The 26,709-nt window shown below is 36.1% G+C and overlaps 1 protein-coding gene across 4 annotated transcripts in view; it reads left to right on the forward strand.

The window, feature by feature from the left end:
- The window catches only part of Adamtsl1 (ADAMTS like 1), an 876,927-nt gene that overhangs the window by 697,128 nt on the left and 153,090 nt on the right, over positions 1–26,709 (forward strand). For 3 of the 4 annotated variants that reach the window (XM_078047684.1, XM_078047685.1, XM_040285837.2), the window contains 5 exons: positions 475–525; positions 4,578–4,782; positions 6,020–6,167; positions 8,580–8,664; positions 26,268–26,569. In XM_078047684.1, coding sequence (XP_077903810.1) covers positions 475–525; positions 4,578–4,782; positions 6,020–6,167; positions 8,580–8,664; positions 26,268–26,569 — 791 coding nt within the window. The remainder of the gene's footprint in view (positions 1–474; positions 526–4,577; positions 4,783–6,019; positions 6,168–8,579; positions 8,665–26,267; positions 26,570–26,709) is intronic. The other variant, XM_078047686.1, reaches the window with a different exon arrangement.

A 26,709-nucleotide genomic window follows, 5' to 3' on the forward strand; every position in this document is an offset into this window, starting at 1 on the left:
GTTGTCAATTCTGAGGTACATACTCTCATGCTTCAGTTACTTTCTCTTTCATCAGAAGTGAGACAGTAACTTTAATTGCTTGCTGAGCATCTGGAAGTACCATTAATAATGATGATGATAATAATAATGACCTCATAGGACGTATAATTTGGGGGATTAAAGAACATTTACAAGCTTATTGTGTCATAGTTAATGATGAGGTGCCAACTTTTCTTGCCACCACCCTTTCCAGTGGTATTTCCTGCTTGGATCAGAGAACTAATTTAGTAAACGGTATCCTTTTAAAGAATTTGCCCCATCCAAAAGCATATGCTAGCACAAAGATATTGAACTGTTTTAGTGTTGTTTTTTCAGAGACGATTGATTTATTAATGTTGTTTTGCATTTGTATAAAAATTGTATAATGTAATCATTTAGTGTTTATTTATTGTGTGTACCTTCTACTCAGAGGGTTGGCATTATTGTTCCTAACAGTGACGGATACAAGCAGATCATGCCTTATGACCTCTACCATCCCCTTCCTCGGTACGTAAATCAATCATCCTGATGTTAGAATTAGCAAATCAGTCTTCTGATGCTTTTATATATTTGTATATATAGACAATCTAGAGAGAGATTCTGTGTTTTTCTATAAAAAATAAGATGGTAGATGGTATATTTTGCAGTCCTTCCTGAGCTCTGCTTTTGAGTAACACTGGCCTCCTCAGACTGTAACCTTGTCATTCAAAACCCATTTTAAGATAGGATAAATCATATTACCTTGGAATGGGCACAGTAATTCACTCTGATTACCTACATCATGTGGGTTAATGTTATGCTTTCTCTCACTTGCTTTGCCTTTACTATGTCTCCTCTGCAGTAGGACTCTAGTTATTAAAGCACTGTTGCTAACTATGAAAGAAACACTGCTGAAAATATTATCACCATACCACCAATATAGAATTAAAGATGTGGTATTTTTCTGCATAGTAGCTTTAAATGTCCTCTTTCTATTTAAAATAAATTATAATTAATCACAAAGGGCAGTTTTTCTTAACCTTATTGTTCAGAACAATTTGTATAAATCCTCATTCATGTCCATTTAATGCATATGTATCCACACATATCTACACACACATAGATATTTATATAATACATATACACAAGGGCAAGTTGTCATCCAGTGTCTACTAACATACTTCAGCGACTGGCAAGAGACTCACTTTACCATCCTAACACTAGCATCTAGGAATGTGGGATTTGATTTATTCTAGATACAGTTATTGTTGCTCAGTCCTTCTACTAAATGGCTACCTCATTAGTTAGTTTTCTCACACTTTCCTTTGACTATATTAATAAAGATAATGAATGACTTTAAAATGCTCTTTGATTATCATTTTGCTGATTTGATCCAGAATTCTTCTTCTCCTTGATAATTTAATGAAAATATCCAAAGATTAATTTAATTGAACCAAGATTTCCTTTGATGACAATTTTCATATCTGTAAAACAAGCATTTATAGGACACATGCATCTGTTTGTGTGAAAGTCATACATTTTAAAATAAAGGCAAAGTTGGCTGTCAAAAATGAGCAACATCAAGTTTTTGTTTTTCCTGTAATGGCAGTTTTTAGATTTCTGTCATATCTTCTATGGTCTCTCTTATTTATATTTCTCTGGCATAACTAATGCCTCTCTTAGGTTAGAGTTGATCTCTTATAGAACTGTCCTTTCCCAAAAATGCCTTAAGGCCAGTGGTACATAGAAATGATTCTTCATGTTGGTTTGTACCATGTCCTATGCACACATTTGGCAGGTCCATGTATCACAGTGGGAAAGGACAATTAGCAAATAAAATAAACAGACTATTTCTTACCCCTTGAACTCCTGTTACTGATCTAGTTCTGAAGTTAGAAATTCTGTTTCCTGGCAAAGTACTAGTAATTGGAAGCTATTTCTACAAATGTGTTTTCATTTCATAAAAATACTTAAGTCTCAAAACCGGTTCTCAAATAGCAGCTACCCACTAATTAAGGCAGAAGGCTTTAGTAATTTAAAGTATTTAAGTGGGTTTAAGACCACAAGTGTAGATATAAAACATTATGAATTTTTAGATTGTTATTTCCTGCTTTCAGTTTTTGGCTTTATATGTATCTGAACACAAAAATGTATTCTGATAAATTATCTTGATTCATAATTGACATATTCTACTGCTCATGTAAGTTTTAATTTTGAGAATTTCTTAAACTAAACACATTGTGTTTTTAAAAGAATTAAAGGCTGATGGAGTTAAAATACAAGATGTACAAACTCATTTAACATTCTTCCAGGACAAGATCCCAGGAAATGATTCTTGGATATGTCTTCTTTTATTCCAAGTGCTTACCCTGGTCACTGTTCTAAGAGCTCCTGACTAATGCCTTCTCAGCTTTTATTATATTTTAAAATACCCAAACATATTTTGCTTTAGAATTCCATATAACCCTATTATTATGCAAGGATGCATATGATAATGTTTTACATATAGAACTATATTTGTATGCCGAAACCATACTATTAATTCTTAAAATAATATTAGCCTCATTTCTCTTTTTGGGTTCACTGACATTGAAAAGGATACTTATTTCTATTTGTGAAGTTATACCATGATCAGGTCCAAGTGTAAGATGGAAATTAATCACTCTCCCTTTAGAAGGATCAAATTTAGGGATTTTAGAGTACCAATTAGAAAATGTGCTCTTTTATGGCATCTTAACATCCTAAGACATTAAATATATATTAAAAAGCACATTCTGAATTGTCAGATCAAATCCATTATGAATACTTACTTACTTACATAGTCAGCCTGACTTCAGTCTGACAGGCCTGCTATCCACCACCAAATGGAGGCCTTTCAGGGATTTACATGGAGACAATGAGAACTGGTCTTACACTTTGGAATGATAAACTTTCTGCAGAGCTGTTTTATTCCCTCTCTTAAAGGGCATATTTTAAAAAGTCTCCCAAGAGTTAAACAAAGGGCCTCAGTTTCCCATAATGACACTTCTTTTGTGTCTCCTGGGTAAAAACACATAGGAAAATATTGTATTTGGCAGCATATCTTGACTATTGGCAGTGGAGATGACAATGATTGCCTCAACTTGAACAGCACAGAGTAAAGGTAGTGGAAAACCCTCTTAACTGAGAAAAACACATCATTCTGGCTCCTTCAGAAGAGAAATCAAGTTCACAACCTACATTAAACCTTACTTACAGAATAATTAAAGCTTTCCATGGAACAAATTTAGTTATTCAAGTAGAACAATTGGGTGACATTTTGTTTCTCTCTCATTAAAATTATCTCTCATATCTTTTAAGAGAAATTTTAAAGATCCATAGCAATCGTCATCAACAAGCAGAATACACATAAGAGAAAGAAAAGCTCATTCAATTCCAATGCTTCTGTTGTAAGAAATCCCACGTTCTGTAAATCTACAGGAGAAGAGAAAAGAATTAAGTAAAGAGATCTCTCTGCCTCTGGTTCCCATACTTCAGAACTGTGTAGAGCTCTGAAAAATCAATGGAATTCCCTTAAAAGTTATTGGTAATGTTGTTATTTTCTACCTGAGTTAACTATTTCTTAGACACCATAAACCTTTGAACCAAACTTCGACACTGTTCTAGGAGTTCTTTACCTGAGGAACTCTAACTGCCAGTATCCCCCAACAATGAAGGAATAAGTAGATGATGTTTGCATGAACAGTTTCCTCCTCAGCTTGATAATGACTCAATTTGACCATTGAAATTGTACAGAATCTTCGTCCCCAAACTGACACATACAGAAGCAAGAAGGAAGGAGCTTTTGCTTATGTTGATCTTTTATGAGTTTCTCCTGTCAAAAGTACCCAGAAGTAAAGTAATAAAACATCATCTTGAAAATAAAATTATTTTAGCTAGCCACAGTACCTATGATCCCAGCTACTCAGGAGTCTGAGACAAGAGTATTACAAGTTAGAGGCCAGTCTCTGCAATTTAGAAACAGCTGTCTCAAAGTAATAAATAAAAAGAGCTGAGGATGTAACTCAGTGGTAGAGCCCCCCTGGGTTCAATCCCCAGTACCACAAAATAAATAAGTAAAATATAATAAAAGCATTTTTCCCAGGAGCAAACTACTGGTATGAACTTGTTATCCATCTTATTCTTGACATATGTACTTTATGAGATTTGGTAAAAAAAAAATAAATAAGCTTAAATATGTATAAGATATGAATAATACATATATGTATGTATAAAATCTTGAAGTTATGGGAAGAAGGACTGAGGACTGAACTTCATCTCTTGAGTAGGTTATAGTCAGCACAGATATCCTGGAATCAGCTCCCTAAACAGTAATTTCTTACATATGTGTAAAGCTTCACGGTTTACGGAGCACTTTTGCCAACTTTGAATCCTTATTTCCTATTCCTCAAATTGTAGGCAGTAGGTGTCTTTGGTTCTCTGGACCATAGCCTCTGAGAATCTCACCATCCTAGGCCCAGGGAATAGGGTTGGTGTGACAGGTCACTGAGGAGCTTTGGCAATGTGCATGTCTGCCCTGATGACTCCCCTTGCTTCTGTAGGTGGGAGGCCACCCCGTGGACCGCCTGCTCCTCCTCGTGTGGGGGGGGCATCCAGAGCCGGGCAGTTTCCTGTGTGGAGGAGGACATCCAGGGGCATGTGACTTCAGTGGAAGAGTGGAAATGCATGTACACCCCTAAGATGCCCATCGTGCAGCCCTGCAACATTTTTGACTGCCCTAAATGGCTGGCACAGGAGTGGTCTCCGGTAACTGTGCCCTCTTTCTTTGTTCATTAGGAGAGTAAGTCCACTCTTCCCTCTCGCCATCATGCCCCACTGGGAACCCCGTGCGGCTCTACCCTTCTCTCTTGAGGTGTCTAGAAGCCCACAAGCTTAGCTTCTGGAGTAGACATGTTGTCAATTCAGCATAACCGAAAGCAAATTGATTTTTAATGTCTTTTTTTTTTTCTTTGAGCTACTTCACAGAAGCCTCCTCTAGTCCCCTCTGTTGGGGAAACCAGTGCCATTCAAGATTCATTGAGGCTGAATGACTGATCCTAAAATCTGTGAAAGCTTCTCTGATGATAGAGCTCAGTAGACTAGAGTTTTGATTTTAAACTTTATTTATTATACTCTATTTATATCCCAAAAGAGGCTAGTGGATTAAATTAAACTGTGTCTAATATTCATTGGAGGGTGGATAAAGTGAAAACGGCACAATAAGGAGTACAAAGTGGACTATGAAAACCAGAAAATTATAGACATTAGGAAACCTGCAATAATTAAGCCTCAAATGTTATTCTGGGTTTCCTAACTGCTCATAGAAAAGGGAAATGGCATAGGAGATAGATGTGGAAGTAAATCATTGGGCCCTTATCCATAGAAATGAACAGAACTCTTTATTCAGCCTCATGGCTTTGTGGGAGCAGGTTAAAGCTGTGATGTCTTCCAGTGTCTAGACATGCAGCTAGACATGCAGAACCTTTGGGGGTGCAATCTACATCTGGCCACTGAATCTGTTCCTGTAAACATTTTTTTTTCATCTCAACATTATCAATTAGATTGGCCATACTGCAATTTAAATTAGCCATGATGGCAGTTTAAAAATGTTTAATATCCACATGGGAGCTAGCATTTCCCATATTTTTGGACATTGCAGTCATTTGCTAAATAAAAAGCAATGTTGGCAATTTAACTTGAGAATACTGTATTCTAGTTTCTTTTCTCCTTTTTGGTGCTTGATTTGAGACTTTGCCCACACTGAGTGCCTCAGGATTACTGACAGATGAAACCAAACCTAAGAAATAAAAAGTGATTTAATTTTCAGCCAGCTTCCTCTCAATTAGCCAAACAGAAAAAAGATCCCATGACTGGTAAAAGTGGTCTAAATCCTCCGGGAATCTTCCTATAAGGAGTCCTCATATAAAAAGCCTTAGGTGCAAAGGGAAGAAAAGGAAACAAGGCTTTGCCTATGAGTCTCTTCTCTCTTGCATTCTCTTTGCAGTGCACAGTGACATGTGGCCAGGGTCTCAGGTACCGTGTGGTCCTCTGCATCGACCACCGAGGAATGCACACAGGAGGTTGCAGCCCCAAAACAAAGCCCCACATAAAAGAGGAATGCATCATACCCACTCCCTGCTACAAGCCCAAAGGTAACCTGCTCTTTACTGGTCTAATTGTTGTATGTATTCAGATGCCATTTTAAACTCCTTTAAGTATCCCATTGTATTGTTAACAATGATTTTTTTTAACTTTACTAAATGTGCTTTTTTAAACCTTTCAAATTGTTTTGATTTTAAATTTTATTAAGTACTACATAGAGCAATTTGTTTATACAATTATCTCCCAAGTCATAAAGTTGTTTGAAGACTGTTGCCAAAAAATATCAGATATGTCTGCATAAAAGGAGATCAGATTGTACAGAGAGATATGTGTAATTTACTGTCCACATTTCTTGCTGTTAAGAGCAAAGGAGGGAATCTAGTTGTGTACAAAATACCTTGGGAAGTCTCATACTTCAAACTGATGAAACAGAAAATGTTGCTTTTATATTGGAAATTTAAACATTGAAATGAAACTTAATTCCAGAAGCATATTTTCAGTGAAAATTTGACATATATCAGAATTCAATTTATTAAAGAAATAAATTTTAGAAAAGTTCTTCTTAGTGAGCAAACTGTCTTATAGTCATACTGGGCCTTCAGCTTAACATGAATACTAATCTGATTTTTGTGCTAGTTTTGTTACTAGTCTGTTAATGAAGCAGGGAAATCTAAAGTTACACACCATTTACATGTAAAGGATTCTTCACTATAAAACTCTTATAATTTTGAATGTTAATTTTATAATGTTGAAGTATGTTTTTCTATTCCTTTTTAAATTTATTTCTTAAGCCACTGAATGTCTGTGAAAATCAGCCATATTCTAGCTCTTTATAATACCTTTGATGTGAATGCATAGCATCATGAAATCTAAAATCAATGATGTAAAAGGAAACCAAAAGCCAAACACATAGTAGAAATCCTGATTACTTTTAATAATTACATCTGTCTCTGAGCCTCAATTTCTCCATCTGTAAAATTGGGAAGGTTTTAATTTCTCTCACTCTCACTTAGAGACCATGTGAGAATAAATGAGATATAATGTACCTAGGATGCTCAGCTTGGTGCCTGACATAGAGTAAATGCTCTCCAAATGTTACCTTCAACTTTTGACCATAATTAGTGTCCTCAGATACTAGAGAAATGGCCCTAGGTGAACTGACAGGACTCAAGTCAAGTGAACAGTAAAATATTTCAAGCTCACTCTTAGTTCCAGAGTGAACCCTTGGTCATTGAAAGGCAGGATGTTTGCACTGTCAGAGATAGCTTAATTGATCAAGCCAGTTAATTGGGATAGATGGGGGAGTTGTAAAGTGATATACATACAGGTTCCGTGTTGCTGGATTTCATGTATTAGCAAATCCTTTTGACTTTGGCAATTTTTGTTTCTTACTTTATTTCCCGACTCAAAGCAATAGATGTATGTAGAAGACAAGTAGCGATGCTACCTACCCCAAATAATCAATTATTTACTAGTCTTGTCTTTAGCAAGTTACTTCAGAAAAAGAAAAGTAGTTTGTGGTTAACGATCAGGGAAAAAAAAATCTAGATTTTTCACAACTAACCAGTGAATCTGGCTCTCTACATATTGTTAAAATACCATATAATTCTATGGTGAGTGCATATATGGACATATTTCTTTCATCTTTACAATTATATGGTATAAAATGGTGATAAAGCTTGACTGGCTCATACTATAAAGGCAAATATGCCCATAAATGACCTTAATGAATATGTCAGGTTGGGAATCTTGGCAGTTACTTCTATAGGAGCAGTTAGAACCTCCCTACTTCTTTGTTTCCCTCCACCTTTTCCCCCAGGAAGTAGTTAGGAAGCTTGTTCTGAGTTGTTTGGCCAAAATTACATAAACAGGTGAAACAAGTCGAATTACAGGTTATGGGCTCAAAGTTGCATGTAGTCCAATTGTCAGGGAGCCCTTGGTGTGGTATTGGACAAGTCAGTTAACTAAAGCAATGTTTTGTGAATTTCACAGAAGCCAAGATTGTTAGCTTTTGATAATTGGCATAGATAACACATAGCCAAAAGGCAAAAAGGAAACAAAATATTTTAATGAAAATACCACAATACAGTTTGTTGTGTTTTGTGTTTATTTTTAAAGGTATGAAACAATGCTTTGATGATTCCTGATATGCATATTGAACTAGTGTTACTAAAGCTGTGACTTTCATAATAAAAGGACTTTCCTTTGCTATTTAATGTACTAAAGGGGAACCATGTACACAGAGATTAAAATCACTAATATTTTGAAAATCCAATTTCATTTTTCTTGATATAACCATTATGAGAAACAGCAATTCACCTAAAAGCATTAGTTGCAGTTATCAACATAGTAAGTTTTGAGGTATAGCACACAACTAAAAACTGATGAGAACAAGGAACTTCCCTGAAATCCCAGATTGGTTCTGACTGCTTCTCTTTTATGTGCATGCACTCAATTCTCAGAGAAACTTCCAGTAGAGGCCAAGCTACCGTGGTACAAGCAAGCTCAAGAGCTAGAAGAGGGAGCTGCTGTGTCAGAAGAGCCCTCGTAAGTTCTTAAGCACAAATAGTTCTTCTTTTGAAGCTTATGGGTTAAAAGAAAGCAGTGTTTCACTGTCTGTGGCTCTCGTGGGTGCTGACCCAAGTGTCATTGTCTTCTCAAAGGTGAAGTGAAGTTTCACTTTTGAAAAATCAGAGATTTTTCATTTTCAAAGCATTGATCAAAACTTTGTATTCAAATGCAATTTAGAATTTTCTTTATCTACCCTGTCTGAACCTAAGTACTGTTCAGTTTGGCCAGAAGTAGAAAAATGCAGTGAATTGTTTGTCTTTGTCTCCAAAATCTGAGCTCTCTTCTCTTGGCAAGAAGCCAAAAGTGAGGAAGCCCAGTCATTTGCATCTGATGATGCAACATAATTAGATATGCAAGTCTGGGCAGCATTTCAGTCCCCTTATCTTTATTTCCCAGCTTTGCAGTATAGCCACTCCAAAAAAGAAAGGGCTCACCCTTTCTCACTCATGAAATATAGATGAGGGCAAGGAGAGTTTTATAGCTTCCTTAGACCCTGATCTTTGCCTGACTTGTTCATAGTCCCATAGCTGCTCAGTCTTATCAAAGCAGGATGTTTAATAAGGCCATCAGGCACAGATTTGCCTGTAGCATCAGAAGAAGAGATAAGGAAGAAGAAAGAAAAGCAAGTTAGTTGATGGACTGATAAATTATATATTGATTTCACTAGAAAACACCAATAGGCATGTCTGCTGCCTTATTTTTACAGAAAAGGGAATATATTTTATTGGCCAATTTCAACTATGACCAAAGCAATTTCTCAGGTTGAAGATTTTCTAGATTAATTCATTTAATGTAAGTACAGGGTTCTCTGTTAGTCAATGGGAACATAAGAACTGTTACCCACCCTTCAAGAGTTCATAGTACCACATTTTCTACAGGAAATGTTTTTCAAATCAACCCATAGTTTAAATTTACTAGAGAGATAAATGAACACTGTAATCTATATCATCAAATAAAATTTATGATTTTCTTAGATTTATCTTGTTTGAATCTAAGCCTGATGTGTTTTGTCCAGATCACAAAATAAATCTCACCCAAAACAGCAAGAGATTCAACAAGAATTTCAAAATACAGATTTGTTCAATAATTGAAGTTCATTTTAAAATAAAATGTATTAAATCACTTGATTTCACAGAAAAAAAAACAGTGCATTTATTAAGTAATACATTTTTTTCTTTAAAAGAACAGCTAAGCAAAACAAATTATTTCTGTTCTATAAAGTTACTACAGCAACAACTTCTATTCTTTGAGAAAAGCAGCTAACCAGGGAAGAACTTTGGAGGAAGTACAGTGGTTAAAGATCACATAGTACAATATTTCAATGAATATATGAAAGCTGCACATTTACTTTTCTTGCTCCTGCCTTTTCCTAGTTTGACAGACCTTCTTTTTCCTGGGAGTAGCTCATTTTAGAAGGGCATTAACTCCTTCATCCACTAAGATCCTATTTAAGACACAGAAAGATGCTGTGTATTTGGAGCTGATTACTCCTTATATGTATTCTTTGGTTCAATATGTTTAAAACCAAACATGTATTATTTTTCTTAAACTATCTGCTCTCTTGTGCATTATAATTTGGCATTTGGTCTAAAACATGATCTTATCTATAACATTGCATTCTGACCCATGTTAAATAATAGAACAAAGCTGAAAATAAATGGAAACATCTTGCATCTATAATTATACTCCTTTAACATTAGTATACACATCTCAGTTGAATGCTGTAACTGGAGTTTAATACTTCAGCAGAAGCATTCTGTAGACCTTGGTCACCCATTTTTTGTAATGAGTGTTTTCCACTGGTGCTCTGATTAAGATGATTTATGTTTAACTTTAGTCTTAATAAAATCACTAAAGTAGTTAAACACATAGTTTTATCTATTGAACTATAGCCATGTATTAGACCATTTAACTTTACTCTTGGTGTAATAGAACTGCCATTATGGTATGATTGATCTGAATTGAAGTAGATTGTAGTTGGAGAGCTAGTTCAGCATAAAGGAGCTATATACAGTTATGCTCAGAACAACAATTATTTCTATACCAAAATGAAATAAATACCAGCTGTAGAATGATGTAGTGAAAGGTATATGGTTTCCACATTTTAATAGTTTTTACATGTTTAGTGCACTGAACCCCAAGAAAGATCCTAAGTGTTACATTTTTAATTGATTCTGAATTTTAAAAACATAATTTTGTATGGTCTTAATTCCTTCTTTTTTAATACCACATGGACCAGTCTCTAGATGTATGTAGTAGCCTTAAATTACTCTCCAAAGTATAATGAAAAAAATGATATACTGTCAGCAGGTCATTCCTCTCACCCCCCACCCCACCACCGAAGAGACTCACATTGCTTAAATTAAATGGTAATGTTTAGAAGCTGTGGCTGTCATTTCTGAACTGCTACACTGAAGCAGGAATAGTGATCCAGAACTATTATTTCTTGCATTAGCTCCAGAAACATTGAAGAGTTCTGTAGAAAAGCATCAAATATCATTTATTTGCCCATATGGAAAGTGAAAATATTATCAACAGCCTGTCTCATTAAATAACACAGGAAAATCACTATGTTTAAGTCTTTAGCATATGGAGATACCCTTATGGAGTGTTAGATACTTTTAGTAACCCCAAAATATAAGAAAAAGATTGGTTAGCACTCTAGCCAAAAATATGTTGGAAAGAAACCTCTCTAAGATATGTTTAGAAGAAAACTATGATAAAGGACTAAAACAGAATTGCCAAGAAATAACTGAAACTTTACAGAAAAGAAGAATACACTGACATTGTGTTCCACTAAGCTAAACACCATACAGAATATAAGAATACAGATATTGGTCTCCTAGAATCACTGAAATAATCATGTGGGTTGGGTCACCTGGTGTAAAATGCTTTTAGATTTATCATAGGAAGTTGCAGCTTCAATTCAGAAATACCTTAAGACATTTCTTGTTAATTCAACAACATAATGACTTACTTCTGATGTATCTGATGCAGGTGATACAAAGATAGGAACATTTTGATGAATATATTTTCTTGGTATGTAAAAATGAATCCCTACTCACTTGTGGAAGTTATAACTTCTGAACTGGTTTTTCACTGGTGGCCTTGGTTTGTCTGATTTGGGCACAGCCTTTTATCAAGTTTTCCCCAAACCAGCAGCAAGAATCATTAAGCAAGATTTTTTTCTTTTAATTGCTATGTCTCCCATTGAACAGGACAATGCAACAAGATCCAAACCCCAAACTGAAACAGCCAGGGAAAGGCGTTTAGCCATGAAGCTCGTCAAACACAGGCAATCTTGTAAATAAATAAAATATAATAAATTGTTTTAGCAATTGTCCACTGGGGAATCCATAGAAATCCTTGCTGTCCAGTTAACACAGAAGGAATTGTGATTCAGAGACAGGCTTCATATTTTTCTGAAGGTAATAACAATGCTCTTAGCCCTAGGAAAGGGAAATAGGGGAAATGCTAATGGATTTCTCTTCTTACAATTCGAACTGCCTCTGAAATTGCCTATAGCCTAGTCTATGAGAATGTTGGTAGATTTAGGACACATCACTTCTATGTCAGATTGAGCCCATCTGGTTCTTTCAACTGAAAAATATATGGGAATAACTTTTAACCCTTCAAAGATTACTTTTATTTCATGGTGGGTCAAAAGCATAGTGTAGTAATACATTTATATTCATTAGTCAGAAGCTAAAAGAATCATTGACAGAGTTCTCATCTCTTATTTTTTCTGCCTTTATTTTCAGTCTTGGTTGAGACATGGTTGAGACACAAACATCACTGCCACTTTGAGGCCAGTAAATACTTAATGACCTCTTTGAAAAGTTAATTTCTTGAGGAAAAATGATAAAACAGTGATCTCTAGGGCATTTAAAGAAAATTTATTGAACAGGAAGCCATTCAGCTGGTATTCTTAAGAAGCCTATCTGATATAGGATAGGAAGGAAATTACTCATTTCCTAACTCCTTCAAGCCACTAACACACCACCAGATGCCATGGAGGATAATTTGGTAAGAGAGACAGTCCTAGGAAAAAGGTAATACCTGGACACTTCAGGTACTCTGCCTTTCTCTTTCCAGTTAGTAGATAAAGAAGTTAGAGGAAGTGAGGACTAACTGGGCACCAAGGAAGTCAGGTTCTTTCCAGATATATTTCAGTTGCTGGAGTTCTTCAATAGTTCAGAATAAGCAATAGCATATAGCAGTCCTCTTGGGTACTATGTAGCCGACACAGCCATTTTAACCAGAAATCCCCTCATCAAATAGCTGGCATTCACCAGATAGATGGCCTTATTTATAGATGCCATCCTCTCAAAGGTAAGATTGAGTAGTCCTTGTGCCTTGATCTTGCATTTTGAGCAATTTTGGTTTTCAGTCAACAGATTTGTGTGGTTAAGAAGTCTGCACTAAGGAACGACAAAATCATAGAATTTGGAGGGAAATGGATGGCATTAGAGCAGATTATGCTAAGTGAAGCTAGTCAATCGTTAAAAAACAAATACCAAATGACCCCTTTGATATAAGGGGAGTAAACAAGGACAGGGTAAGGACGAAGAGCTTGAGAAGAAGATTTACATTAAACAGGGATGAGAGGTGGGAGGGAAAGGGAGTGAGAATGATATATAAGAGGAAAGGAAGGGTAAGACAAGATAATACAAATGGAAGAAATGATTTACAGTAGAAGGGGTAGAGAGAGAAAGGGGGAGGGGAGGGGAGGGGAGGGGAGGGGGGATAGTAGAGAATAGGACTGACAGCAGAATACATCAGACACTAGAAAAGCAATATGTCAATCAATGGAAGGGTAACTGATGTGATACAGCAATCTGTATACGGGGTAAAGTTGGGAGGTTCATAACCCACTTGAATCAAACTGTGAAAGATGATGTATTAAGAACTGTGTAATGTTTTGAACGACCAACAATAAAAAAAAAAAAGAAGTCATTTGGGAACTTCAACATAATACTCAGGCCTTAAATGTATTGCCATAACTCTTGGTATAAGCCAGGAAGAAGAAGGAGAAAAGAAGAAAAAAAGAAGGAAGAAGGAGAAAATCAAAGCAGGCAAAAGGCAGCAGTAATATCTGGATGCCAGATGGCATCAGGTTAGCAATGGGCTGATGCAATGAGAAGCAAAGGGAAGTTTCTGTCATGTATCTCTGTGAATAGAATCCACTAGGATTTAGATACAGAGAGAAGGACAAATGAGAGTCATCATAGTGATCTTAAAGTCACTAAGTGCTCTGTTTTCCTTGTTGAAAATAGTATTTAAATGTACAATATTTAATTATATTGTTTACATAAGTTCATATTTATACCTTGTAAATTATTTGAGATTGTGGATGGCTTAACTCAGTGATTAAGAATATGAATTCATATTTTTTAAATGGCTAGAAATATTAACTGTGCTACATACATTTGTATTTCCCCCAAAGAACATGAAGGGGATCAAACATCAGTAATGAATCCAGATAGTGTTGCTGTTTATATTCTTAATATAAGTTATCCGAATAACATTCTGTCCATGAGTCTCAAAATGGAAAATAACAAGGAATATCTCATATATGCATAGAAACATGTCTTCAGAATGGAGAGCCATCTATGATCAAGAAATTTAAATTGTGTTTTCAGATCATTAAACCCACAAAAAAGATGTTCCAGCAGCAACAGATTTGAGCATAGGAACTATAAGACAAAAAAATCACAAATGCATTCAAGTTCAAGAATTGTCACAGAGTAGAATGAAGGCCTCCTGCTGGCCAGACAGAATCAGCCCTTATCCTCAAGAGTCTTGGCCTCTCACTTCCAGTTCCTGACTTCCTAGCCTCCTCCCCCATCTATAAAAATCATTCTCATTCTTTATATTCTCTGAAACAGCAAACAGAGCATTTAGTATAAATTCTCTGGCTAATTATGTACTGTAGATGTTTGGAGAGGCACTGGACCTACTAATTTTTTTAGACATAAATTCACTGATAAATCACCTATTCAGTGTTATGATGCTGTGGCAGGTATTACCAAAGTAACACAGTACTCTTTGCCCTCAAAGAAATCTTTAGTGCTTTCTTACCATTGAAACAACAGGATGGTGACCTAAATCTTGAGTATTGATCATTTGCAGATGGAGCAAATGGAGCTAGTTGTTTTCAGAAATGCCATCTGACTCTAGGGCATGCACAGCGTGAGAATATTGTTGATTTTAAATGGAGTATAAGAGACTAATTGAATTCCCAAGTTCTCTACCACCATATTTTGGAATTGCATCTATCTCTGAGACAAAATATAGAATAGTTAAGCTAGTATGTGGCAATGAACAAATAAAAGAATAAGTGAAAGAAGAGTGGAATACACATACTGAATGAGTTTGAGGGGGACATGATGATGTGAACTAGTATTTAGCAGATGACAGGGTTTATTTGAAACTGGCTTTGACTCCAAAACTAGTTATGTAAGGAAAGATTATTGGATCTTCCTACATAATAAATAATCAGATATTTTATACCACTATTTGTTTCTCCGTGATCCCTACCTATATGTTGAAAACAGCTACAGAAACCACACATTATTTCCTAAAGTGCTTTTTTTTTAGATACATCAAGCTGCCAACTATGTAAGTTGGCAAAGAGAGAGACTATGATTTGTACACTCCCAACGAGGATATAGCCCTGCCAGGATCAAAGTAAAAACTCAACTTATTGATCATCCCTCCATGCAGAACAGCTGTGTGCACAGTGGTTTAGTGTGAGCTCCAGTGACAGACCACTGTGTGTGAATCCAGGTCCCCATTAGCAAGTCACTTTACTTCACAGGCCTCAATATCCTCATTTGTGAAATGAACATAATAATAGTCTCTACTTCCCATAGTTACTGTGAGAATTGAGTTAATATAGTGAAGCCCCTGGTCTGCAGCTAGTGCTACACAAATGACTGTTATGATTAGGCTTTTCTAGCATCATTATCTTCCAGGGAGTCTTTAAGGCAGTTAAAATGAATAATACTTAATGTGAGAAGCTGAGACAGATATTGTATGTATCTACCAGTTTCTACCTTACACATCGTGTCTCTAATGGCATTCAAGCAAGGACCACACTATTTAACCCAAAGCTAAGCTAATGGTTCTCAGCTAATACCATCTCACTACCTCTCTTCTAGGCTACTGAAGCCCTTGGAAGAGCTTGATTACACCACACTTTAAATTTAGCCCAGAGTTTATTCTAAGGGACAAAGATTAGTTGTCTTTATTTGGATAAAAAAGAGATTTATGGAAAATTGCAAATGTGAGTGAGGAAAGTGCAGAAACTGCTTAGGTGGAAAAGCAACCTCCTTCAACTCTGGGTTAAATACATTCAATCCCCATAGATTGCTCCCAGCATGCACAGAGACAGCACAGTCAGTAATAAACTCAAGCGAGCAGACAGAGCCATTTTTATGTAGGCACTAGAAAATCCTGTATTACCATCCAAGAAGTTCTAAATTTGTCAGCCCCTCCCACCATTACCACTGTTGCTCATTCCATAGCCACTTTCAGAAAGCTAAATCTGAACTGTTGCTCAGCTGAGCCCTAGAGAGTGACAAAGACAAATTAATGGGATCCTTGTGTGCCAAAATAAAGTATGGACCTTGTCACCACCAATATATGTTAAGTCCATTAAGGTCATTTTTAATGAACTGAACTTTTCATTGGAAAGCTTTGCCAAACTTGTTGAATTAAGGGAATGAAACCTTTACAAAATTGTAAGATAAACTAATTTCACTCTGTATGAAGAAGAAATGATTCATGAAAAGTATTTGAGTTTATAATACTTTTGATTTTCATCAAAGTTAGGGAAATCATCTGGATTTAAAATATGCAAATATTTTAGAAATAATATGGCATTAAACGGAGAACTGTAAATGTGCTGATAGGATGTCAGTTCTGATGGCATCTGAGTCCTTCTGGGACATGTCCTTTTAAATAGGCTACCCTCAAGGAAAAGCAGACTTTCAAATCATGTCCTGTTTCGGAAAGGTTAGAAAAGCACAGGGAAATAAAGATGGTCAAACAAATCCCCTTATGTTTCATTTGTGAAGAGTCATTTGGCTCCATCTGTATCTGCTAGAGGCAATTAAAGAGTCTATTTTCCTTTTTTCCAAAAACTTTGTATATGTTCAATTTTAAAGAGTAGATAAAAAGGTGAGAGCACTCATGAGTCCCTTTAACCTAGAAACAACTCCAAAATGTTCCAGAGCTTTTCAGTTGAGTAGCTAGTGGTAAGATAAGATAATGTCTGACTGGGAATCATGTACAGATTACTTAGGTCAGCATTTGTCTAAAAATCCTTTCTTCTATAAAATAGCATTTCTATTGGGATTTTAGTAAATTATGATAGGCACAGAACTTAAACTTGCCCCAAACTACCTGAATACCCAACAACCCATCAAGATAAAATGAGACCAGCACATACTTCCCAATTATACCTATAAGAAATGTAAATAAATATCTATTATAGCCACCAAATTTGGGTATGAAAGCTTTAAAAGACCATAAGAAACTTCAACAACAAAAAGGGTTTTTGTTTCCTCATGCCAGTGTCTGAAACAAAGAAGTATAATTTGATTTCTTAACATATTTTAGTGTATTGTCCCTTTTTCTAGATTAGTTTCAGATTTGGAGCCCAAGAACAAGCTCAATACCAAGTCACTTATCATAGAAATTCTTAGTTTCCTAATTAGAATTCATTGAAAAAAAATTTTATCAAGCACTTATATAAAGTTCTGCCTTTACAGTGAGATGCTTATTGCATAGAGATCACACAGTGATTATCATAGACTGGTAATGTTATCAGAAAATGAAGAGGTGCTCTCAGAGAGTCTAACAGGAACCCAATATGTCTAGGGACTGGGAAAGTCCTTTCTGAGAAGGGACACACAAGCTGAGGCCTGAGGATGAATGGGAGTTACTCTAAACCAAGACCAGGGAAGAGGGTCCTGCAGGGAATGACCCACATATGCCCAAATATTGAGCCAGGAAAGAACTACACACTTTTGATGAAGTGAAAGAAGATAGTTGTGGCTGGAAGGTAGTAAGTAGGGAAGAATAGTAGAAGATGAAGATGGAGAATGGTTCTTTTTTTTTTCTGGGCACAGCAGGAAACAATTAAAAGCTTTCCATTTTAAAATCCCCCTGACTACACTATGAAGAACAGACTGGCAAAAGGTAACAGAGGAAGAAGACAGATTAGTGGCTATTGTGGTTGCACAGAAGATAGCATTGGCTCAGTGGTACTAGGTGACACAGCAAAGCAAGGCACAGGACCAGGATGGGTGGAGAGTGTGGATGGAGGAGCAACCACCACCAGTTTGGATCGTGCCTCTGCCATTTACTGAGCAGTGTGACCTTGGAAATCTACAGGTCTCGATCTTATCAAATATTGAAATTAAGATCATACCATCAGATACAGTTTTCCAAAAGGAGAAACCATGACTCTCTTGCAAATATAAAATGGACACGTCAAAAATTTTATTTTCCTCATGAATTATTCATTAGACTAGTTAAGACACTAAGACTAGTTTAAATGAGAACTGGATTTAGAAAAGTTTACATTTTCCAACAGACGAATCATTTGCATTGACATAAACAGGAAAAAATTTCTATCATTATGGACAAGAAACATCTGTAACATCAACAGCTGTCTACAAGGAAACGTCCTTCTCTATGAAGTTGCAAAAGAGATTAACCAAAGACAATCTTAGCCTCATACTTCAGAGAATTAGACCACCCTTAGAAGAGAGCCAGACAATGCTGACATTTATTGAAAAGACAGCCAGAAATATCTTTTGTCTATTTCATAGTGTGTCTAATAGTACCCATCTCCCATCAATGTTATATATGTATGCATATACACATATATCCATATAACCACACTATTACATATATACATACATAGATTAATGTTACATAGACATATATAATGTTATATGTCTGTGTGTGTATATATATATATATATATATATATATATATAAATGAGTAATACATGTGAAATACATAAAACAATAAGTATAATTGTTAGGTATTATTATCATTGTTATATCAATGATAGGTGGTGGCATTGGAGATTGAGAGAAGTAAATGAGGTTAAGATATATTCTCAAGAAAGAACTGATGAATTTTGGCAATCAATTGGAAGTGAGGAGTAAGGGAAATCCAGGGTTCAGGAGTAACTCTTGATTTTTTACTTGAGCCAGTGGAAACATTTGCTGTGATGGAGAAGATAGGAAGATGCAGGGTTGCTGAGGGAGTAAATCAAGAGTTCTCTTTTGAATATTTTAAGTTGACGATGACTTTGAAACATAAAAGTGAAAATGGCAAGAAGAGGTAGCAAAGCGTAGTAGAGAGTGTGAAATCTCAGCAGCCCTGTGGCTTGCACTTCGACTTCCTGGTCTGTGTACCAAGTGAGGATAATAACAGCCCTTGTCTCATTAGGATTCAACAACTTTAATTTGTAAAGTCCTTAGAATAGTTCTGGGCACCTTAGAAGCACTACATTTTTGATAAATAGACTAATTAGTATTTATTATTTTTCAAAGGAAAATGTTCTGAGGTTAAATACTTAGAAATTTCTTGTACATTGATGGTATTTGAAACTGAGAATCCTTGACAAATGCATTGAAAGGCAGTGCAAAACGGAGTCCTGGCTCATGGCAATATTTCGAGTTTGAGAACAGAAGACAGACCTAGAAAAGGAATTGACTGGAGAAGAAGAGTATGATGTTAAGTAATTCAGGAGGAGAAAGTCTTTTGAGAAGGAAGCTGTGATCAAGTGTGTCAAATGCCACTGGAACATGGTAGACTTGATTGGCCGGGAATAGCAGAGAATATGAAGCTGATGTTCTTAGAAGCAGATTATTATTTTCCTGCTGGCTTTTCTCTTACTATTAAAAATGTGCAGACTCTTCACGGTTAACAGGCCCCTCCTATCTTGTCTGAACCAGATCAGAGGAAGACAGGCAGAAACTGTAAGATGACTTTAACAAAGTACTCAAATATCTACGCTTCCAGGACTTGAGAAAGTTCAGTCATCTCTGGTCTCATTGCAACTTTCACCAAACTTATCCCCCTCAACATTGCTTGTAGTGTAAAGTCTCTTTGAAAGGAAGATGTGCTCTTTGATACAGTCAGCTTTTCTTCTCCTACTTCTAGCATTAAGCATTTTCTGCAAGAGGGACATTGAGGCATTCTTACAGAGAGGCCAGCTGTCTCAAAGAACCCAAAATGAATGTCATCATTATCATGAGAAAATGAAGTCTGCTATGTGGAGAATGCCTCTAAATATAGCTCTCCCAATACCATCCTATGCATTTTTTAATTCTTTCCTTCCCTCAAGATATTACTGCATAGTGGCATTAGACAAAGGCAGTCACTGATTTTTGTTTTTTTCTTTTCAAATAGTTGTATTGGTGACTTTATCAAAATTGTCATTTGCTATTTTAATTTCTAGGGTCATTCTGTTCTTGGTTGTATTACTGGGTTACTTTGCAGTGGCAAAGATCCTCACAGACTAGGCATGGTGCTTAAGCATTTAAGGAATCTATGAAAAGAAGTGGCGCTCTCTGAGGTTTTTGTGGAGTGGTGTCCTGGACACCTATAAAGAATTTTGCTTGGAGACCTCAATGAGTTGCATAACTAGTATAAATTATTTGCAGCTCCAGAGAGGTGCAAATAGCAATTGAGAAATATTGCATAATTCCACATTCAGATCAAGTATCCTCAGCTGAAGACCTTTCATAATAAGTTAGATTGTCATTTATGTAGAATGATTCAGAAATAGTCCTAAGGGGATGTAGAATGATATTTTGGGGAGATATTGTCCTAAAACCTTAATGCTCCAGCTGTACTTTTAAATAATGATTTTTAAAGTTGCCTTAGAATTATGGATTTTACAAGTAATTTTGAAAATTTCTAAAGTGATTCAGTTGAAGAGTTGCTTTCCCTTTGTAGCATTCCAAAGGTTTTTTTGTTTACTTATTCTGAAAGATTTTTTGAAGTTTTCCCTTTTAATTTCATTGACAGATATTAAAGAATGAAAATGTTCTGAGATCTTCTGATTGCACATGCAAGTGGGAAGCAAGTGAAGGTAGAGGTAGCCAGAAGAATTTCCCTTCCCTTTTCAAGTTTCTTTTCTCCTGCAGCAGCACTGTTTTCCTAGGTATCCCAATGCCTCTTCAAATGCTAATCTGCCCCACTTGAGTTAAAGTAACTGCCCCATCCCAAAGATTTTGCTCTGTTATAGTTTCAGCAATTGCCCAGAATCAGAAGAACCAACTGTTCAGACTTTAAAAGTTAAGAAAAAATAAGATTGGCTTAAAAGTAAAATAAGGCACTATGGAACAACATATTATTGTCAACAAAGATCATAACTTTTTTAACCCCAAATGATAATTTGTGTAAAAGATTTTTTGCTCAATTCATCATAGAATTATTTATATAATATCATATTTTCTAATTTCCTCTGTGACCCCTAGTTAAAAAAATTTTCAAAAGGGGAAAACCCATAATTCTCATGCAAATATTAAATGAACATTTGTCAAAATTCTTACTTTTAGTAGTCCCGCCTTATCCACAAGGATACATTCTAAGATCCCCAGTGAATGTCTAAAAGTATCATACTGAATCCTACATATATATATATATATATATATATATATATATATATATATATATACATATACACATACATTTTTTTTCTATACTTACATCCCTATGTGATAAAGCTTAATTTATAAATTGTGGTCAGAGTCACAACAATAACTTCATAATGAAATAGAAAAATTATACTAATATGCTCTAATAAAAAGTTGTTTAAAATTTATAAATTATTTATTTCAGAACATTCTATGTAATATTGTTGGACCATAGTTGACTATGGCTAACTGAAACTGTGGAAAATGAAACCTAGAATAAGAGAGACTACTGTGATTCATTGACTAATGAAGGAAACAGTAAGATGTTAAAACCAATTCAAAGGAAATTTTTTAAGATCATGTATATTTAGGTAAATAGGAATGCTAAAATGAATTTTGAAATAGATGCAAAATGGGTCTATCTGCAGAGTGACAATCAACTGTGTTCCAGGTAAACAGACTTAATCCACATTTTTACGAGCATGAATCATTTGTATTATCAGTGTTCTACAACTGTAAATGATAAAAATAGCCCAAAATCAATGAAAGGCTAAGATAACCAGAAGGATGCACTGAACAGGATAGCCAGTAATCTTTTGGGTCCATTTTAAAGTTTTTCACAATTTATTCCTCCTCTTTCCTCACTGTACTATCATGCCCCCCACTTTCATACATAAACATACACCAAAAGTAAAAAGAAATCATCAACCACTCTAGACTCACAGGTTCAAAAATTTAATAAGACTGAAAATTACCAAAGTCCAGTATTTCTAATCTGATTCCCTGCAAATCTTAATTTCCATTTTGAAACTAGAGCATGAGACTGAGACTGTCATGCATCAAAATAACACACCTGCTAAGCTATTCTGATTTTGTATAAAAATCCTGCCCCCAATTTTTTTTTCAAACAGATATATGGAAAAGCAAAAGGGAGGAAAGTAATGAGAGAAAAGAGGAAAGTTAATTGTTAATTACAGACCATGTATCAAGGAGCCTCCCGCTCTTGCTATTATCTGTGGTGACTTGAGACTAATTAACCAAGAGTACCTTGTTTCTATTTAGCATGTTTTAAAACATTTTTTCTAATTGTCAATGGATCTTTTATTTATTTATTTTTTATATGCAGTGCTGAGGATTGAACTCAGGGCCTCACACATGCCAGGCAAGCACTCTACCACTGAGTCACAATTATTTAGCATTTTTTAAACAAAGTAATTGATTTGTATCATTTCATTGAATGCTTCTGATTCCATAATAGCCACTAATAAACCACTTAGGAATTTTATAAGTGAATTTGATTGTTACTGTTTTCTGTTTCATAAATGGGACTATGGTAATGACTAAGTAAATCATAAGCTTTTTGTTTATGGAATGAATAATTAAGCTTGCAAATAGATGACCAGATAAAAACATAGATTATTCATTTGCCAGGTGTGTCTTTTTTTGTTAACTTCCTAGAGATGGGAAAACTAAATGTCAAAATCGTATCATCCCTTCTAATGCTTCTACCCATTTTTTAAAGAACTCACTTGACCAGTTTTTATTCATCTGGCAGTAAAACTGCTAGCAGAAAGAACTTTTAAATTACCCAAATTGAACTTCAGTAATAAGAGTCTTCTTATTGTATATTTTTACATCAAAATGATTAATATACTGATTTAAGAAAACAAAACAAAAATGATTGCATTCCATTTTATATGATCCACATTAAAGGTTCTAGCCCAGCAAGTGCTATTCAAGATGAGACTTCTGAAAGTTACATTTAAGCCTTCTAACTTGCCTGCCCTCTCACTGACCTTGCTCCCTCCCACTTGTGGGCAGAAAACTCAAGATAGTAAATAGAGAGTTGGGAGACCTAGGGACATGGGGGAAAGCTTTATAAGAAAAGCAGTTATTATTCATTTAGCCATTTGCACTATCAGATATTTTTCTTTTGAAATATAATCTCCTGCCTTCAACAAGAGAGAATATATTATATCATACAGTGTACGCACTAGAGAAATTAAGATGACTGCCAAAAGACAGCACCACTTAAAAACCAAATTGTTTTTAATTGGTGTGAACCTGACAAAGACCTACAGATAGTGGGTTGGGCAAAATGCCAGTGAAGCTGTTTTACATTTGATAAGACTCTCATTTGGGAAACATAAAGCAGATGTTTATTGTTTTTTTGCTTTAACCCTAAATGTCCACAAAGTCAAACTGCACACACACACATAGATACACACACAGGCATGTATATATTTTATATACACACACATATGTATGTACATGTGGAGTATATAAGATATATGTCTTAAATGCGTTGCTTTAAAATTAATATTTCATCTACTACAAGAAGTGCATGAGACTTCAGTAGCAGGTTTTTTTCTACTTTGTGTGCTTTTAGTGTATCATCCTGGTTATGGAAAGAGAGCAAATGCAAAAGCATTCATATTGTAGACAAGGGGAGCTGAGGGTGCAGTTTGCACATCAATATGCATTTTAGATTTCATCTGGGTTCTAGATTTAATCTGGGACTTACTTTGGAACATAAAGCACAAACAAATAAAGTTAATTACTTATAATTTTATAAACTTATATATATATAAAGAGATGAACCCTAAGACCTAAAACAAGTTTGGGGATTACCTATGAATCTCAATGTGTGTGGCATCCCTACCAAATGTTCTATTCTGTAGCAGGGAAACTACAACCCACAGACTTGATCCAGACCCTTCCATCATCCCTCCTGCCTGCCCCATTCTTATAAGTAAAGCTTTATTGGAAGTTAACCCCTACTCACTTGTGTGATTCTTTCATGCAACAGTCCTTGCAATGGAAACTGCATGGCCAAAATAATCGAAGTTATTTTTTGTATGGCTCTTTACAGGAAATGTTCGCTGACCCTTGTTCTATTGGTCATTGAAGAGGGCTATTAAAAGTAATAAAACAATATTTTTTATTGTTGGAAAAATTAATAAGGTGCAGTTCTTTTCTATATGAAAACAAAAGTTGGTACTACATTATTAAAGAAGCACTATTCCATACACTGTCATTAAAGTTGTCAGGCAAGTTACTCGTCTTATGTATGGAATAGCTAAATGTGGACCTTCGTGTCTACACCAGTGTTATAAAATTTAGTGCTCATGTATTTGTGTATTTCTTGTTCCAGGAAATCAGGCATATTCAGACTGAATGTGCAATAAGAGGTTTTTGTTGTTGTTGTTGTTTTGGCAGATAGACACAATACCTTTATTTTATTTATTTATTTTTATGTGGTGCTGAGGATTGAACCCAGAGCCTCACACATGCACTCTACCCTGAGCACAACCCCAACCCCTGCAAATAAAAGATTTAAAATGGTTTTCAGATTTTGATTTTATATTTTCAACAAGCTCCTACAGGTAGCATTACTTAAGGAGAAAAGACCTTTTAGTCTTTTAGGGTACTATTTCCCTGCCCCAAGTTCTCTACATACCAGAAGATATAGAAGTCAAAAACAGAAGGGGGAGGTGAAATTGTGATGACAATTTCTTAGGAACAGTTCTGGGTGGCCATCCCATCCTCACCCACCCTTCTGACAGGCCATGATAACCTTTGTTCTCTCCTAGTGGATTCCTCTTCAAAGGTAGCTGGGGTCAAGTCCTTCCTGAAAGGTCTCTTGCTGGGCCTCAGGGCAGCATGTATACTTTAGGAAAGGCTGGATCTCCCAGCCAGACCACCTCTGATGCACATAAAGCCCAGGCTTAGGCCAGCAAACATCTTTGTTATATCCTTTCCAGTATGAAAAGTTGCACCGGTTTGCTGTTTGAAGTTCAATTTTCCTGAACTAGATATAAACCATTTGCACTTGTTAGGATTTAATGCCGTAACTGTCTTATCAGTCTTTTCTTTTCGGCCAAAGTCAAGGTTAAGAAGCCAGGTTTGCATGCCTTCCCAGCATGACTCCCTGAGCAAAAGCATTAGAATCAGGGGGGAAAAAAAATTCCAAAGTTTTTTTCCTCCGATTATTTTACTAACTTTTTGGAAAAGTTAGCGATTCCCTCTGGGGTTTTTCCCCCCCGTAGGCCCCTCTCAAGGTCATTACAGTTATGGCCATGGTTGATTAATGGGGAGGAAAAACTTTTTTTTTTTTTAATTTGGATATTTTCCTACATTCTGGAGAAACTCAGAGAAAAACCAAATTCTTCCTGGTTGTAGCTTCTTTCAAGGTGGAGGGAGGAAGACGTTGAGTTGAACAAACTGATATGAATGCAGAACCTCTCATTTACTGACACATGCCTGTGGATTTAATTTGTAGCATGGCTTTTCACTATGATATAAAAAGAATTGGAGTTCAGACTAATTCAAAGAATGTGTGAGGAAGAAGACTGAACCATTCTTGGAAACTTACAAAAAAAACAAACCTCTTTTTTATAAATATAAATAAATCTTAAGAAGCACATTGAGTAAAAAGCAAAGAAAGTTACAGAATATGAGATCCAGGCTTAAAAAAAAAATCTTCCTTAAATATCTCCCAGGGCTTATTCTGTAATAGTTTTTAGTATCAGTACTAGTCTGCTTTAAGAATAGCCAGTATCATGCAAGAGGCACAAGTGTTGGGATTTAGAGCGAGGAAAGGAATCACCAATTCCCTGCTCTGAAGAGCTACCACTGTGGGTGCAGAGCAGTAAGCAGGTGGTCTGTGGCAGGAATGTCTTGCAGCTGGGAGTTCACATGACATGAAGCAAGCAATCCAGAATCAGTAGCCAATGAGCTCATGAACTAAACTGAAGCTCCCATCACAGGACAGGGTGGAGGAGCCCTGGGCACATCCTGAGCCAGCTCTGGGCAGCAGAAGCAGGTGCCATGCATCCCCTCACAAACCCAGCTCTCTACTGCCTCGCACTTCTTATCCTGTCCTCTTGTTTGCTTGTCGACTGCAGGTTCATCCCAGAGGCCTGGTCAGCCTGCACAGTCACTTGTGGTATGGGGACCCAGGTGCGAGTAGTCAAGTGCCAAGTGCTCCTGTCTTTCTCTCAGTCTGTGGCTGACCTGCCGGTGGATGAGTGCGAAGGGCCCAAGCCAGCATCCCAGCGTGCCTGTTATGCAGGACCGTGCAATGGGGAAATTCCTGAGTTTAACCTGGACTCCACAGATGGACTCTTGGGTGGCCTGCAGGATCTGGATGAGCTGTATGACTGGGAGTATGAAGGGTTCACCAAGTGCTCCGAGTCGTGTGGAGGAGGTAAGGAGAGAGCCCCTGGCTTAGAACCCCCCCCCCCCACACACACACACATCTTTTTTCTGTCTCTTCTCTCCCTGCATTCAACTGTGTCATGTGATTGCCTCTATATCAAGAATGATAAGCAGGGGCAGAAAGGGAGG

The sequence above is a fragment of the Ictidomys tridecemlineatus genome, chromosome 4, assembly GCF_052094955.1.
Source record: "Ictidomys tridecemlineatus isolate mIctTri1 chromosome 4, mIctTri1.hap1, whole genome shotgun sequence".
NCBI classification, from domain to species: domain Eukaryota; kingdom Metazoa; phylum Chordata; class Mammalia; order Rodentia; family Sciuridae; genus Ictidomys; species Ictidomys tridecemlineatus.